Here is a 15,983-nt window from a genome sequence, read left to right on the forward strand (position 1 = left end):
TCCCTTTGTGCTCAAATGTTTATGTAGTATATATAATAGGGATTGTTTAAAATATTTCTATGATCCAGAGGACGAGACACAAAAATTTAAAAACTCCAGGAGTTACTATACATAAATGAAAAGTAATTATCCTGTGCTGATATGTGGAGTGCACTTTGTAGGACTTTAGAAATTTTGCTGTGGGCTTTCATTCACAGGCACTAAGCATCAATGAAGTGCTAAGGTGTCTTTCCAAATTTCTCTCTGGCTGCAATATCCAGGACATTAAAACATTTTGCCTGCCCACAAGGTAATTAATCTCATCACCATCTTCTGAGGTACATTTCAAGACAGCAAGATAAGCAGATAGACTGCAGTCATCACTTGTTTTCATCAGTAATGCTGCTAGAAGTCTGCCAAACAGCAGATAGTAAACAACTTGGGCTTGTTTAGCCAACACATTTATTCATAGCCAAATCATGAATAAAATAGCTAGAAACAGCAGATTCATAGAACATATCATCAGTTCTTTAGACTGCCTAGAAATGAACCAATTATTTTCAAGATCTACATTGACAACAGGAAATAAAATGAGGCAAAAATTGCATATTGAATCGTCTGACATTTATTGAAAGTTACATATAAATGGACTGGCAATGTTCGGTTTTTACAAATAAGAGGATTCCCATAAGCAAATTGTCTGGAATTTCCACTACTCCATGTGCATAGTTATAAAAATAGACAAAGAGCTAAAAAATGGAAAATAAAACTTTATACAACCTGTTCTGATCTCACCTAAAATAACTTAAGTGTTGTAAACATATTGGATTGCTAGGATGTTACTGGTTTGTGTTTTCAAATTTCAGTATTCAAGCTTTAACCATGAATTCAAACCAATTTACTAGCACCATACCCACATTTAGCTGCTCTAGAGGGGAGGGTTTTGGGAGAGGTATCTGAAAATTTAATTGGGGGGAAGGAATAAAGTGCAGCAGCATAGTGTATTAGAAATCACTATTCACATATGCAATGTCTTCCCACTTTATCAAAGAGTTTTTTGGCTTAGCTCTGTTTTCAGTGAGGTTCCAGAGGTTTCCCTACAATATTGTGCAAGGAAAGTATTGGGAAAAGTTTTCACTCAGCCACTGGCTCAAGAATACCATAAGTTTAGGAACCGATTGGCATCCTATCCTCTAAACTACAATGGGTGGTGACAAAAATCCTTAAAAATATGCACTTTTCAAAATGTTTATAAAATGATAAATATTCAAGAGAATGGAAGGAAACGATTGTAGTTCCTGCCTTGGCCCTGCAATAAGCTGCATTAGATACAGGTTAAATTTTAAGACATTCTACATGTTGCCTAATTCAGGCTTAATGTGCAGTGCAAACAAAGTAGAACAGATTCGAATTCTGATGTATCCATACAATAGATGGAGTGTGTCACTGAAAAGAAAGAGTCTGGTGAAGAATGAATATGGAAAGAGAAACCTGCACCATTACTTTTCCATAATTGGCCAGTGAGCCCTTTGCCCAAGAGGTTGTATGCTTGTATCTTAAACCAAACAAAGCATTTGAACACCTTAAAATCAAAAGATAAAGTCTTAAATTAAATTCTGAAATTATTAAAATACTTTCAAAAGTAGCATTTATCCAGTAGAATTTGTCTCAATATCTTGCTGTAACTTGAAAAAAAAGCTGCAGTAAGCCTTCCATCAGTGCTACCTGCAATAAAGATTTATATTTGAAACTGCACTGTACTTAGTAATCTGGTCTTAGTTCTGAACTAATACTAATTGGACCCCAAAATTTAAGGTTCCTGCAATACTGATTTCATCCGCACTTCAGTTGGTTTGTTGCACTGAAATCTCTATACACTATATACGTCTGTGCCAAACTTATTACTTTTATAAGGTGATCTACTGCAAATAGATGGGTAATAAGTGTGAAATTGCTGTTTTTTTTTGAAGAAAAAGGCTTCCAAGTAGCATTGACTGACCAAGACAGCAGGCAGCCATATAAACGCAGTGGTATATATACCAGGCCTCTGAATTAACTACCATGTTGTCTAGGCAGGTTTTGCAGTTCTTCAGATAGCTTTGCATGAGGTCAGGAACATTAACCTGGGGAATCATGAAGGCAGAGGTCACATCATTACTTTTTGTGAGGTATATTAACACGCTTGAAAGAATGGAACACAATTGTCTAAGTTACGCAGGTTTATGGAGGAACAGGAAGTACTCCACTGCAGCGCTTCAGGTTACAATAAACTTAAAACCAGCAAAATATAGTCCATCAAAATATTATATATCTAAATATGAAAACAAGCACAACTGACTAGATTTTAGATGCATAGCAAATTTAACGAATGAAGTAATACGAACTCTATCAAGTGCAAATAAAATAGCAAAATGCCTGGGGGTGGAAGAGAGAAAGAAAATCTGAAGGTTTCTACTCTGCTCAAGAATATATCGTGTGGCAGCAAAGCTCTGTAGTGCTAATCATTCAGCAAAGCTTTATTCTGGACATAATAGTATACCTGCTGCCCTAATGTTACTTCACCCTACCACCCTGCATTAATAACAGAACTGACTGAACATATTTCAAGGCTACACTGATTGGCAAGGCAGAAGCCTTAACCAACATTATCACTGGACTACCCAACATAGCCTAAAACAAAATGTCACAAGTGAGCTCTGTTTATGCAGTTTAGATAGGGGCATTGAATTTTATAGTCTTAAATGTTCTGACTTTCTTTTGTTAAAGGTAGGAATTATTTTTTTAGGCATGATATACTTTAGACAGTTCCCACTTGATTAATCCAGAGAGCATTGAAGCAAATATAGCTCAAATCCTGTAAAAGCTTTATGAGGTGGTCAATGCTGCCCCAAGAAACAGTGAAAATTAAGTTGAACTTTCCCAGATGTACTTAAACTGTAAAAATCTAAATGCTCAGTTGAGCCAGATTGATCAGAGTTGCTCAGCTTTCTGAATTATATTCTTATTAAATCAAATTCATTTAATGTCCCAAAGTTTCTTTCCATGCCATAGCTTTCAGATTACAAATGTGTGAGCAGAATAAGAGAGGAAAAAACAGCATGGATTTTAGTAATTGCAGAAGTCAACATGGTCCAACAGATCACGGTGCTGGCTAGTAGGATACTGAGCTTTGCACTTAGGACATTCCAAGAAGCTCTCATCAAGATGATTGTTGGATTTTGGCAAAGGCAATCTGTTTTCATCATCGCCATTTCTGCACAACACTGGCTCTGAGAGGCGGATGTCTTGTACTTGCTGAAAGAAGATGTATTTTTTAAAATCAATTATTCAAACTTCTATAAAAAGCATTCCAGCAGTTTTAAGAAGCAAAATATTTATCAAGTTTAAGGCTAGTCTCACATTAAAAGAATACTCAATTTGGATTCAATGAATTGAAAAAAAGCCAGAAACCACAATTCAGTAGTTTTAGGGAATTTATGGGGAGATAGTGGTAATGTCGCTGGACTAGCAATCGTGAAGCTCAGGCTAATGCTCTGGGGACATGGGCTCAAATCCCACCAAAGCACCTGGTGGAATTTAAATTCAATAAATTAAAACTAAAGTGTTGAATTGAAAGCTAGTCTCAGTAACGGTAACCATGAAACCATTGTCAATTGTCATAAAAATCCATCTAGTTCACCAATGTCCTTCAGGGAAATAAATCCGTCCCTACCTGGTCTGGCCTACATGCGGTTCCAGACCCACAGCAATGTGGTTGACTCTCAACTGCCCTCTGAAATGGCCTAGCAAGCTACGTAGTGCAAATGATGGTCAACAAATACTGGCGAGACTCAAATCCCATGAAAGAATAAATTTTAAAAGAATACAACCCATTTAGATATGGGAGGCCAAGACTGCAGTGATTTTGAGAAAAATTTACAAGTCAAATTTTACAAGCTAAATATTGTTCGGATAACTTTATAATTACCTACAAAGCAGCTTCAAATTCAGAAAATATTTTTCAGTTGGCCCACCAACTCACCAGGGAAAAATAGAAGCAAACACTAATAAGAAACGTAACAGAAAACCATATATTTTCATGGATCAAACAGGCGAAGAGGAAAGAGAAGGAAAAGATTCAAATTCCAAGTAGTCTTAACTAATATGCTTTTTTTCCCCTAGTATTTTTCACAAAGCCCCCTGTATAGATATTTAGCTAACTTTCCAAGGTGAAGCTGACAATAAGCTGAAATGGTTACCATAAGAAAACCATAAACTGTGTTAGACCCAAAATGAGAAAAGTTTGGAAAAAATTTAATTGTGATGTTTGCATTAACCTGGTGCAGATAGTTAAGTTGTTGTTAGCATAATAACCAACATGTGTAGGAAGCGTTGGGAAGAGGTCATGCATTTACACGTGATGCTGAAGAAACCCCTACACATAAAAGCTAAAATCTGTCTTAATTTTACCTGCTGAATAAATCTCATGTATAGCCTGGTGGGTGCAGGATAATGCTGTCCATGACTTTCCCAGGATTTTAGGGATCTCTATCTCAAAGGGGCCAAAGTTCAAGGGAGCATTCCCTGCAAACACAGCAAGTCCTCTATACAGCATAAAATATGTAGGCCAAAAATATATATCAGATGCACACTAATTAACCAAAAGGTCCTGTTATGATTAATAAATGACAGCAAATTAATCTTGCACCGTCTTCACTATTAAGTTGCAAATTCCTGTTAAAGAAGCACCAAAAAAAAATCTGAAAACTTTGGATGAATATTCCTCTCAAAAATGATAAAGCATTACATTAAAAATAAGTCAAATTAATCCCACAATAACTTAAATTGCAGCACATCGACTCATCAGGATGTAAAACACAAAGTCGATGAACTGTGATCTTTGATTATCTAACAATCCTTTATGATCCTACTTGGGTTATAAAACACCATGATGCATGTCTCCTGATGTTTTCCTCACTGCCCACCTGATACGCATCCAATGTGAAAATCAACCAAAAAATCTTTCCAATGGATCTTATTCAAATAATTTCTCAATCCTTACTGTATTCTCCAGTCTTGTGATCTGCTCTCGTGCCTTTTGCAGTTCTTTCAAGACTTTCTGTAACTGATGTTGCAGCTTTTGACGATCATGTTTCTCGCTCTCAAAGTCTAAAGTGAGGTTCTGCATCTATAAAAGATTCAAAAAAATTTGGTTATATAAAAGTAAATTGGTAACTTCATGAAATTAATTTACAATAAAGCAGCACATTTTACATGTGCTACCTCCTGTTACGTCTTGCCAAAAAGCAGGTAATTATAAAGTTATCCAAGTATGAAGAAAAACTTTCTTTTTTAAAAAAAACTTAAAATATGTACAGCCATAGCATAAAACAAATTTCAATTTATAAGTTGGGTCATTAAGGGGAAGGCTGCTAGTGATGAAGAATAGGACACTACTCCCCATACTAATCATTGCTGTGACCTGTGTTACTTGTAGTTTTGTGCTGCAGACCCATGACCAATTATAATAGAATGGAGACCAACAAAATCCATTCTTGGAAAAGAGACAGTAATGATGTGAATATTCTCTCTCGCATCAAATATTAAGGTCAACTGTCACAAGTAAACCTGGAGTGAGACCTGCGCTACAAGCCCACATTTACTTCAGATGACAATTCAGATCACTCATGCTTGGATAGATCAACCAACAAATTTATTAACAAGATTGGGTCATTTACAAAACATGCAACAGCAGCCAGGTAGTGAGTCAGTTCAAATAACAGCACTTTTGAACCGGTTTACAAAAGGGTTAAATCAACAGATTGGTCAGTGGAATTCCTGTAAACTAATTTCCTTATAAATGCTTTCGAACAATGAATAAATAGGTATTGGATTTATGTCAGCCTCCTGATCCAGTTTGGCAAAGTTTTTGTCAGGTGTGGCCAACCACTTTCTATGGAGTTGCAACTTTCTACCACATGTACTGTAAACAGATCAAAGCCATGCCCAATATATGTCAAAATGTGAGAAATGCCTTTGAGGAATTACTTAATCAACATGCAGGAAGGTCATAAATAAACAGAGGCAAACAAATAGTCACTTGTAGTGTATAACAAGTGGTGTCTAGATTGTGCTGTAGTTTAATAGCCTGGTGATTAGTGTTAATTTTTCTAGCTCCTGGGCGTGTTCAGTGATTACTGAACAATCAGCATTATTGGCCCTGATAGCTTCTGAAGAAAGGTGTGTGCACCCGAGACATAAACAGATAAATTGGGTATGTGTTGCCAGCATTTTCCATTTGTTTCAGATTTTCAGTATCTAAAATATTTTACCTTTTAAACAGGATTAGCTTGACTGGTTTCCTTTTGATGTACATCAGGTAGAACTAAATAATAGCATCCAACTTCCTAGCATATAACTGTGCAAGCTGTTTTGAATAGGCTATATTTCTTAAAATAACTTATGTTTAAACTTAAACATTGCAGTACAAAGTATCCAAGAGATGCAAGCACTTTACTCCAAGCCTATCCTGCACCTTTCAAGTTAGTGAAGTAGGATTCAAATTTTTCTACGTTCCAATTACGCAAGTGATCCGAGGACACCAATTGCATTAAAAGATCTTGCACCTTGTTTTTCACAAGTCTCTTTTCCACACTTTGCATGTTTAACATGTTAACTATGCCTCTTTTGACCAAGTTGACCCAACAGCAAAAATTTGAGGATATCGAAAACAAGAATTATATGTTTAAACAATTCTCTCTGAAAACTAGGAGCCTTTTCAACAGTTGGATTAAGAGGGTTGGAAAATGTGCGATATTATATCTACTTGTGTGGTACACATGTATCATGTACCAGAGAAATCCATTCTCAACAGAGGCTTGGCCATTATAGGGTATAGAGTTAAAACATTGATACTACTTTGATTTATGCAAATAACCATTTGACTGCCAAGATGCTAGCAGAGGATAGCAGCGAAGGAAAAGATAGAGGTACAGAGCTCTGGTAGAGTGGCAGTGGGAATCACTTTCTCTGTGTTGATGAGACAGTATCCAAACCCGCCTGAGGTGCATTGAAAATCTACTTCCACACACAGCTCTATTATTGTTGCTACACTTAGGGCATGTCATGCAATAAAAGATTAACCCTGGAATAACTTTGAAGATTTGGGAACATGGATATTTTGGGAATAACTAGAGGTTACAAGAGCATGACACAAGGCAACTGCAACAAGAGCATGCATTAATTTGACCTTGATTGTTGCTGCAGCAAGGAAACACTCCACTGGGCAGTCAAGAACTCAACAAGTGATGGTCAACCCTGCATTTGAACTTATATTAAATGAACAAAGCTCTATTTGATGTCAGGAATAGCATCGCAGATAAGAGAAGAAGGGTGTAAAGATTCCACAGAATTCAGCAGCGCTCAAGCTCCGTGCATGAGCACCGAAGGCTGGTTTAAGCTTGAGAATCTTCTGGAGCAGGTGAACAGCTTAAATGGCCCACAGCCACACTGTCTCTGGTTGAAACTGCCCACAAAGCGGAAAGGTTGTGCTTAGAAGAAACAAGTGGCTGTTCTTTTGGAACAAATTCAGCCATAGCCAGAAAACCATTGATGGGAGCTACAAGTAAATAGCACCAACAATAATAAAATTAAATAATTAATTTTAATTAATACTCAATAACACCTTCCACCCATCTAATCTCCAAAGAATGAAACATCGCCCATGAATGCTGACTGATACTGAAATCTGCTCTACAGTGAATTCCAATCATGCTCACCCACTCTGGGGAATCTGCTGGGAAGAGGAAAAACTGTAGGGATCAAGTAGAAACAGCTGGGGTAGCTCAGCACTGGAGTGATTTAATTAACTAATACACTGGATCATGCATTATTGCTGGGAACATCAGTGAACACCTGAGAAAGAGCATAATTAAAAGGAAAGGGGTGTTTAAAAAGTAAAAGTGGCTCAGTTAAGGAGCAAACTTTAAATTAAAAAGCAGGAAGTGTCTAATTTAAAGAGAAATTTAGTAAGGAGATTTGGCCTAGTTATGGAGTGTGTTGGAGTATCAGAAAAAAAACACAGGTTCAATCATTAAGCTGGCTTCTATCCAAGCTATCCCCTTGAATAATTTATACATGTCATTTCACGTCCTTTCTAATCTATGTAACTGAAATGATCTCTATGAACGCAAAGTTTCCTATTATTTTAAACACCTTTATTAATCACTCTGAAGCATGTATTTCTCTAAATTAAACAGACCCAGTTTCTTGTACCTATTTGAGAACTGCAATGTTCTCAACGGGGTATCATTCATATGGCCCTTTGAACCTTTTCCAAAGCCTCTATACCATCCACCACTCGAGGGCACCAGGGTAGGGCACAGTTATTATAAAAGTGAGGTCTTACCAAAGTCTTATACAGGCTCAAATGTGTTTTGTACTGAATTGTCCTGGTAATGCAACCCAATACTCTTGACTGTTCTGCCAAAGAGGTCATTGGCCTGAAATGTTAACTCTATGATTTCTCTCTGCAGGTGCTGTTTGCAACGTCCAGTGTCTCCAGCTTTTGTTTTTATTATAAATTTCCAGCATCTACACTAGTTTGCTTTGTACTGCCCAATGCTCTACTTGCTTTAAATTATCACTTCAAAGTACTTGCCCTGAAATGTAAAAGACTTATGCACAATTACAACTCACCTTATCCAGGCACTGTGCAACACTGTTAGCCACAATATTTTAATTCGGACTATTTTCCAGTTGTACTTTTGTTTTTGAGTTACCAACTTACAATGGGGCTGTGCTGACTTTTTCTTAAGCAATTTATAAAGTTACAAGTTTTATAGTTCTGTATGTTTACTGAAAAGCATCTTTAAGAAAAATGAGTTAAGTTCTTCAAATATGAAGATCACTGGCTAGGCCACCACTGCAGTCCATCTGGCGTAGGTACACCAACAGTACTGCTATGGAGGGAGTTCCAGGATTTTGATCCAGGGACAGTGAAGGAGCAAGAATGCAGTTGCAAGTCACAATGATGTGTGACTTGGAGGGGAACTTGCAGGTGGCGGTGTTCCATACATCTACTGCCCTTGTTCTACCAAATGGTAGAGGTCACAGATTTGGTTGGTGTCATGAAAGGAGCCTTGAGGAGTTACTGCAGTGCATCTTGCAAATGGTAGAAGCTGCTGCTACTGTGCACCGGTGGAGGGGTGTCAATCAAAGGGACTGCTGTATCCTGGATGGTGTCGAGCTTCGAGTGCTGTTGGAGCTGCACACATCCAGGCAAGTGGAAAGTATTCCATCACACTCCTGACTTTTGCCTTGTAGATGGTGGATAGGCTTTGGGAACTCAGGTGAGTTACTCACTGCAGAATTCCCAGTCTCTGACCTGCTCTTGTAGCCACAGTATTTATATGAGTTAAATTTATGGTTAAATGGTAATTCCCAAGATGTTGATCATGAGGGATTCAGCAATGGAAATGCCATTGAAAGGGGAGGTGGTTAGCTTGTCTCTGTTGGTCAATGCCAAGCACTTAAATGGCAAGTAACATTTGAACCATACATCAGCCCAAGCCTGAATGTTGCCCTGGTCTTGTTGCATGCAGGCATGAACTGCTACAGTATCTGAGGTGTTGAAATGGTACTGAAAACTGTACAATCTTCAGTGAGCATCCCCATGCCTGACCTTATGATGTAAAGAAGGTTGTTAATGAAGCAGCTGAAGGCAGTTGGACCCTGAGAAACTCCTGCAACAATGTCCTAGGGACTGAGATCACCAGCCTTCAATAACCACCTTCCTTTGCAAGAGGTAGAACTCCAACCAGTGGAGTGTTTTCTCCCCCAAAATTTCCATCGACTTCAATTTTGCTAGGGCTCTTTGATACCACACTGTCAAATGCTGCCTTGATATCACTCTCACTTCAACTCTGGAATTCAGCTTTAAGTCCATGTTTGGACTAAAGTTGTAATTAAGTCTGGAGCTGAATGGCTCTAATGGAACCAAACTGAGTATTTGTGACCAGGTTGATGCTGAGCTAGTGCTGCTTGATAGCATTGTTGACGACAACATCCATCATTTTGCTGATGAGCGAAACTAGACTGATGGGGCGGTAATACACAGTCAAGGAGATGCCAATGTTGTAGCTGTACCAGATCAACATGACTAAGGGCCTGACTAGTTCTGGAGCACAAAGTCTTCGGTACTACAGTTGAGATGTTGTCAGGTCCCATCGCCTTTGTGTATCCAGTGTCTTCATCCATTTCTTGATATAACATGAAGTGAATCGAATTGGCTGAAACTGGCATCCTCTGATGGTGGGACCTCAGGAGGAAGCAGAAATTGAACATCTACTTGGCATTTCTGGTTGAAGATGACTGAAAATGTTGCCAGCCTTGTCTTTTGAAATTAGGTACTGAACTCTGCCATCATTAAGGGTGAAATGTTTTGAAACCTCCACTTCCGGTTAGTCATTAGATTGTCTACCACCATTCATGGCTGGATGTGGCAGAACTCCTCTGAAGGACATCAGTTAACCAGATAGATTTTTACAGCAATCTGGTAGTTTCATTATTAATAATGGGATTTTGTTTTGACATTTTATTCCAGATTTATTAATGAACTGAATTTAAATTTAAATGTTGTGGTGGGATTTGAACCCCTGTTGCCAAAGCATTAGTCCAGATCTCTGGACTACCAGTCTAGTAACATGACCACTACTCATGATTGGTCAGAAACAAAAGGTTACTTTCTATACGATGAGACCAAAATATTGCAAAATCGTGAAAAGCTTACAAGTCTCCACCCTAGCTGCTTATTTCAGTATCTATGTGCTTTTAGACAGAGCATCTTTTGATTGTCTGAAAAGGAAGCAGTTTATGCTGGCTATATTAAACAATGTTGCACATACTGTGTCAATTTAAATTCCAACAACAACCAATATTATTACATATTTAGATTTATAGCATGGTCCAAATACTACATGTATATCAAGCAAAACAAAGCAAATTAGACTTTCAATTTACAGTTCAATAAAAATAACCAATGAGCAAATTAGACTTTCAATTTACAGTTCAATAAAAATAACCAATAAGCCACAAAGTGTGCCTATTAAATGAAACAATTTAAACATTGGCACTACAATTGTTTAAACACCAACCTAATCACACACAGCTGGTTTCTTTGATTTTAGTAGGTTTTGATTGATTATCATGTTGCTTTAATGTAGTTTATGTTTCATCATTTCCATGTTATACATTGAATGTTTGGTTTAATATTTTTCAAAAGGTCTGATTACAACATTGCTCCAAAATGGTTTTAACAGACCAACTGGTTGCTACTTAATAGTGTTACCTTCTCTGATCATTTCTGGCTCAAGTTGAAGAGCCGATAACGAGGTTAGAGCTTCACAATAAAATCTGTTTGCTCAGGATCCCTTTAAAAACATAGAAAATTTATGCTACAGAGGGAGGTCATTCATCCCGTCTTCAAGTATATATCGAAGTATTTTTGAAATGTGTCAAAGGTTTCTGCCTCTAACATTTATTCAAGCAGATCCCCACCAGACTCAAAAACTTTCCCCTCAACTCTCCTCTAATCCTTCTACCAATTAGTTTAAATCTATACTCCCAGTTATTGGTTTCTCTGCTATGTGAAATAAATCCTCCCCAGCCATTCATAACTTCCTCTCTGGGCATCAATTTTATACACCTCAATTAAATCTCCCCTCAGCCTCCTCTGTTGCAAAGAAAGCAACCAACCCTAACCCATTCAATCTTTCCTCAGCTAAAATTCTCCCATCCTGACAACATCCTCATAAAATCTCCTATGTACCCTCTCCAGTGTGATCACATTCTTACTGTAGTGCAGTGACCAGAACTATATGCACTACTCTAGCTATGGTCTAAATAGTTTTTTTATACAGTTCTAGCATAGCTTCCCTGCTTATATTCTATTCTTTGGCTAATAAAGGAAAGTATCCCATATACCTGCTTAACCACCTTATCTACCTGTCCTGCTACCTTCAGGGAACTGTGGACATGCAAAGGTCCCTCTATTCCTCTATATTTCTATGTCTTACTATTTATTGTGTATTCCCTTGCTTTCTTTGCCCTCCCCAAATACGTTACCCCACTTCTCTAGGTTGAATTTCATTTGCCACTTTTTTGCCCAACTGACCAGTCCATTGAGACCTTCCTACAGATTTCTTCCTCACAACTCTATGGCCAATTTCTGTGTTTATCTGCAAACTTATTAATAGTGTCCCTTCTCAGGAGTGCCGAGTTTGGAGTGCTGTGTTTGGTTGCAGTAGAGAGCTTCAGTTTGAGATTGGTGACTGAGGGAGTTTAAGGGTTAAATTCTAACTAGTCTTTCTTTAATTTAGCAATTAGCTAAAAGTTGCTGTTAGGGGTGGAAGGAGAGTTTTAGACCAGAGAGGAGAGGCCAGTGAGAGCGGTGTAAAAGGGCACAAAAAACAGAAGCCAAGACCGGAGAGGAGAGGCGTACCCTCAGGGTCTTCAGGCAGTGGAGCTCGAAGTGAAGTCACGATTCAAAAAGTGACATGATGCAGGAGAGGAAACTGATTGGTAAGTAGGCTCAGGTGAGTAGTTCTACTTTTTCTACTAATTAAATTGCTGCAGTCCATTAACTTAAACAAAATAAGCTGAGGACTTTGGACTGTAGTGGGAGTATTTGGATTGGAATAAGGCCCCTAGCATAGTTAGTATTCTTTAAAGGGAATAACTAACGAGCTTAATCTAAAGGGAAGTCATGACAGCAAAGCTCGCACCCGTGATATGCTCCTCCTGCACAATGTGGGAAATCATGGACACTTCCAGTGTCCCTGGTGACCATGTGTGCAGGAAGTGTGTCCAGCTGCAGCTAACTGGCTAACTGCATTCTGGAGCTGGAGCTGGAGCTGCGGGTGGATTCACTGTGGAGCATCCGCAATGCTGAGATTGTCGTGGACAGCACGTTCAGTGAGGTGGTCACTGCGCAGGTAAAGACTGAACAGGCAGAAAGGGGATGGGTGACCACCAGGCAGAGTAGAGGAAGGCAGGTAGTGCAGGAGTACCCTGTGGCCATCCTCCTTTCTAACAGATATACCGTTTTAGATACTGTTGTGGGAGACGACTTCTCAGCAGAAAGCAGCAGGAGCCAAGTCCATGGCACCACGGGTGGCTCTGCTGCAGAAGAGGGGAGGAAGAAGAGTGACAAGGTTATAGTGATAGGGGATTCAATGGTAAGGGAAATAGATAGATGTTTCTGTGGCCGCAAAAGAGACTCCAGGATTGTATGTTGCCTCCCTGGTGCCAGGGTCAAGGGTGTCTTGGAGAGGCTGCAGGACATTCTAAAGAAGGAGGGCGAACAGCCAGTGGTCGTGGTACATATTAGTACCAACGACATAGGTAAAAAAAGGGATGAGGTCCTATAAGCTGAATATAGGGAGTTAGGACGTAAATTAAAAAGTAGGACTCAAAGGTAGTAATCTCAGGACTACCAGTGCCACATGCTAGTGAGACTAGAAATAACAGGATATATCAGATGAATACGTGGCTGAAGAAATGGTGTAGTGAGGGATTCAGGTTCCTGGGACTGGGACCGGTTCTCGGAAAGGTGGGACCAGTACAAACAGGACAGGTTGCATTGAGCAGAACCGGGACCAATGTCCTCAGGGTGGGGGGGTGTTTGCTAGTGCTGTCAGGGAGGTTTAAACTAGAATGGCAGAGGGATGGGAACCTGAGCAGGGAGACAGGGGAGGGTGAAACAAGGATAGAAACAAAAGACAGAAAAGTAAAAAAGCAATAGTGGAAGGCAGAAAAAAACAAGGGCGTAAAACAAGTGGGGTCATAGTGCAAAATAAAGCTAAGATGACTAGCAAGGTTAAGAAGACAAGTCTAAAGGCATTGTATCTTAATCTGCAGAGCACTCGCAATAGGGTAGATGAATTAATAGTGCAAATAGATATAAACGTTTATGATATAGTTGCAATTACAGAGACATGTCTGCATGGTGATCGAGGAAGGGAACTGAACATCCAGGGGTATTCAATATTTAGGAAGAACAGACAAATAGGGAAAGGAGGTGGGATAGCACTGTTAGTAAAGGAGGAAATCAATGCAATAGTGAGGAAGGATATTGGCTCAGAAAATCGTGATGTGGAATCTGTTTGGGTGGAGATAAGAAACACCAAAGGACAGAAAACATTGGTGGGGGTTGTCTATAGACCCCCAAACAGTAACAGAGATGTAAGGGAAGGTATTAAACAGAAAATTAGAGTCACATGCAATAAAGGTGCAACTGTGACCATGGGTGACTTTAATCTACATTTAGATTGAACAAACCAAACTAGCAATAATACCGTGGAGGAGGATTTCCTGGAGTGTGTATGTGATTTTTTTTTTAGACCAATACGTTGAGGTACCAACTAGAGAGCAGGCTATCTTAGGCTGGGTATTGTGCAATAAGAAAGGATTAATTAACAATCCTGTTGTGCAGAGTCCCTTGGGGAAGAGCGACCATAAAATGATAGAATTGTTCATTAAGATGGAAAGTGAAGAGGTTAAATCTGAAACTAGGGTCCTGAATCTAAATAAAGGGAGCTATGAGGGCATTAGGTACGCGTTGGCAATGATGGATTGGGGAACCTTACTAAAAGAGTTGATGGTGGATCGGCAATGGCTAATATTTAAGGAACGTATGCATAATTTACAACAATTATTCATTCCTGTTTGGCGCAAAAATAAAACAAGAAAGGTGGCTCGACCATGGATTACAAAAGAAATTAGGGATAGTATTAGATCCAAAGAGGAGACATATAAAATTGCCAGAAAAAGCAGCAAGCCTGAGGATTGGGAGCAGTTTAGAATTCAGCAAAAGTGGACAAAAAGATTGACCAAGAAGGGGAAAACGGAGTATGAGTGTAAACTTGCAGGGAACATAAAAACTGACTAAAAGCTTCTATAAATATGTGAAGAGAAAAAGATTAGCAAAGACAAATGTAGATCACTTACAGTCAGAAACGGGGGAAGTTATAATGGGGAACAAAGAAATGGCAGAAGAATTGAACACATATTTTGGTTCTGTCTTCACAAAAGAGGACACAAATAATTTCCCAGAAATGTTAGGGAACCAAGGGTCTAGTGAGAGGGAGGAACTGAACTAAAAAAAAATGGTGCTAGAGAAATTAATGGGGCTAAAGGCTGAAAAATCCCCAGGGCCTGATAATCTACATCCCAGAGTACTAAAGAAAGTGGCCCTGGAAATACTGGATGCATTGGTGGTCATCTTCCAAAATTCTATAGACTCTGGAGCAGTTCCTACAGATTGGAGGGTGGCAAATGTAACCCCACTATTTAAAAAAAGGAAGAGAAGAAACAGAGAATGACAGACCAGTTAGCCTAACATCAGTAGTTTGGAAAAAGCTAGAGTCTATTATAAAAGACATGGTAACAGAACACTTGGAAAGCATTAACGGGATTTGACAAAGTCAGCATGGGTTTATGAAAGGAAAATCATGCTTAGCTAATCTACTGGAATTTTTTGAGGAGGAAACTAGTAGAATAGATAAGGGAGAACCAGTGGATGTGGTGTATTTGGATTTCAAGAAGGCTTTTGATAAGGTCCCACATAAGAAGCTATTGGGCAAAATTAAAGGACATGGGATCAGGATAATATGCTAGCATGGATTGAGAATTAGTTGGCAGACCAGAAACAGTGAGTGGGAATAAATGGGTTTTTTTCCAGATGGCAGGTGGTGACTAGTGGTGTACTGCAGGGATCAGTGCTTAGGCCCCAGCTATTCACGATATATATATAAATGACTTGGAAGAGGAAACCAAATGCAATATTTCCAAGTTTGCTGATGACAAAACTGGGAGGGGTTGTGAGCTGTGAGGATGCAAAGAGGCTTCAGGGCGATTTAGACAAGTTGCAAGTGTGTGGGCAAACACATGGCAGATGCAGTATAACGTGGATAAATGTGAAGTTATACAATTCGGTGTAAAAAAACAGAAAGGCAGAGTATTATTTA

The 15,983-nt window shown here is 38.9% G+C and overlaps 1 protein-coding gene across 3 annotated transcripts in view; it reads right to left on the minus strand.

Moving 5' to 3' along the window:
• Positions 1-588: 588 nt before the first annotated feature.
• Positions 589-15,983, minus strand: part of cep55l (centrosomal protein 55 like) — a 43,981-nt gene continuing 28,586 nt past the window's right edge. For all 3 annotated transcript variants that reach the window (XM_078566019.1, XM_078566020.1, XM_078566018.1), the window contains 2 exons: positions 5,021-5,146; positions 589-3,273 (listed from right to left, as the gene is read on the minus strand). In XM_078566019.1, coding sequence (XP_078422145.1) covers positions 3,085-3,273; positions 5,021-5,146 — 315 coding nt within the window. In that variant the 3' untranslated portion in view covers positions 589-3,084. The remainder of the gene's footprint in view (positions 3,274-5,020; positions 5,147-15,983) is intronic.

This window comes from Cetorhinus maximus, chromosome 20 (genome assembly GCF_964194155.1).
Source record: "Cetorhinus maximus chromosome 20, sCetMax3.hap1.1, whole genome shotgun sequence".
In the NCBI taxonomy this organism is placed as follows: domain Eukaryota; kingdom Metazoa; phylum Chordata; class Chondrichthyes; order Lamniformes; family Cetorhinidae; genus Cetorhinus; species Cetorhinus maximus.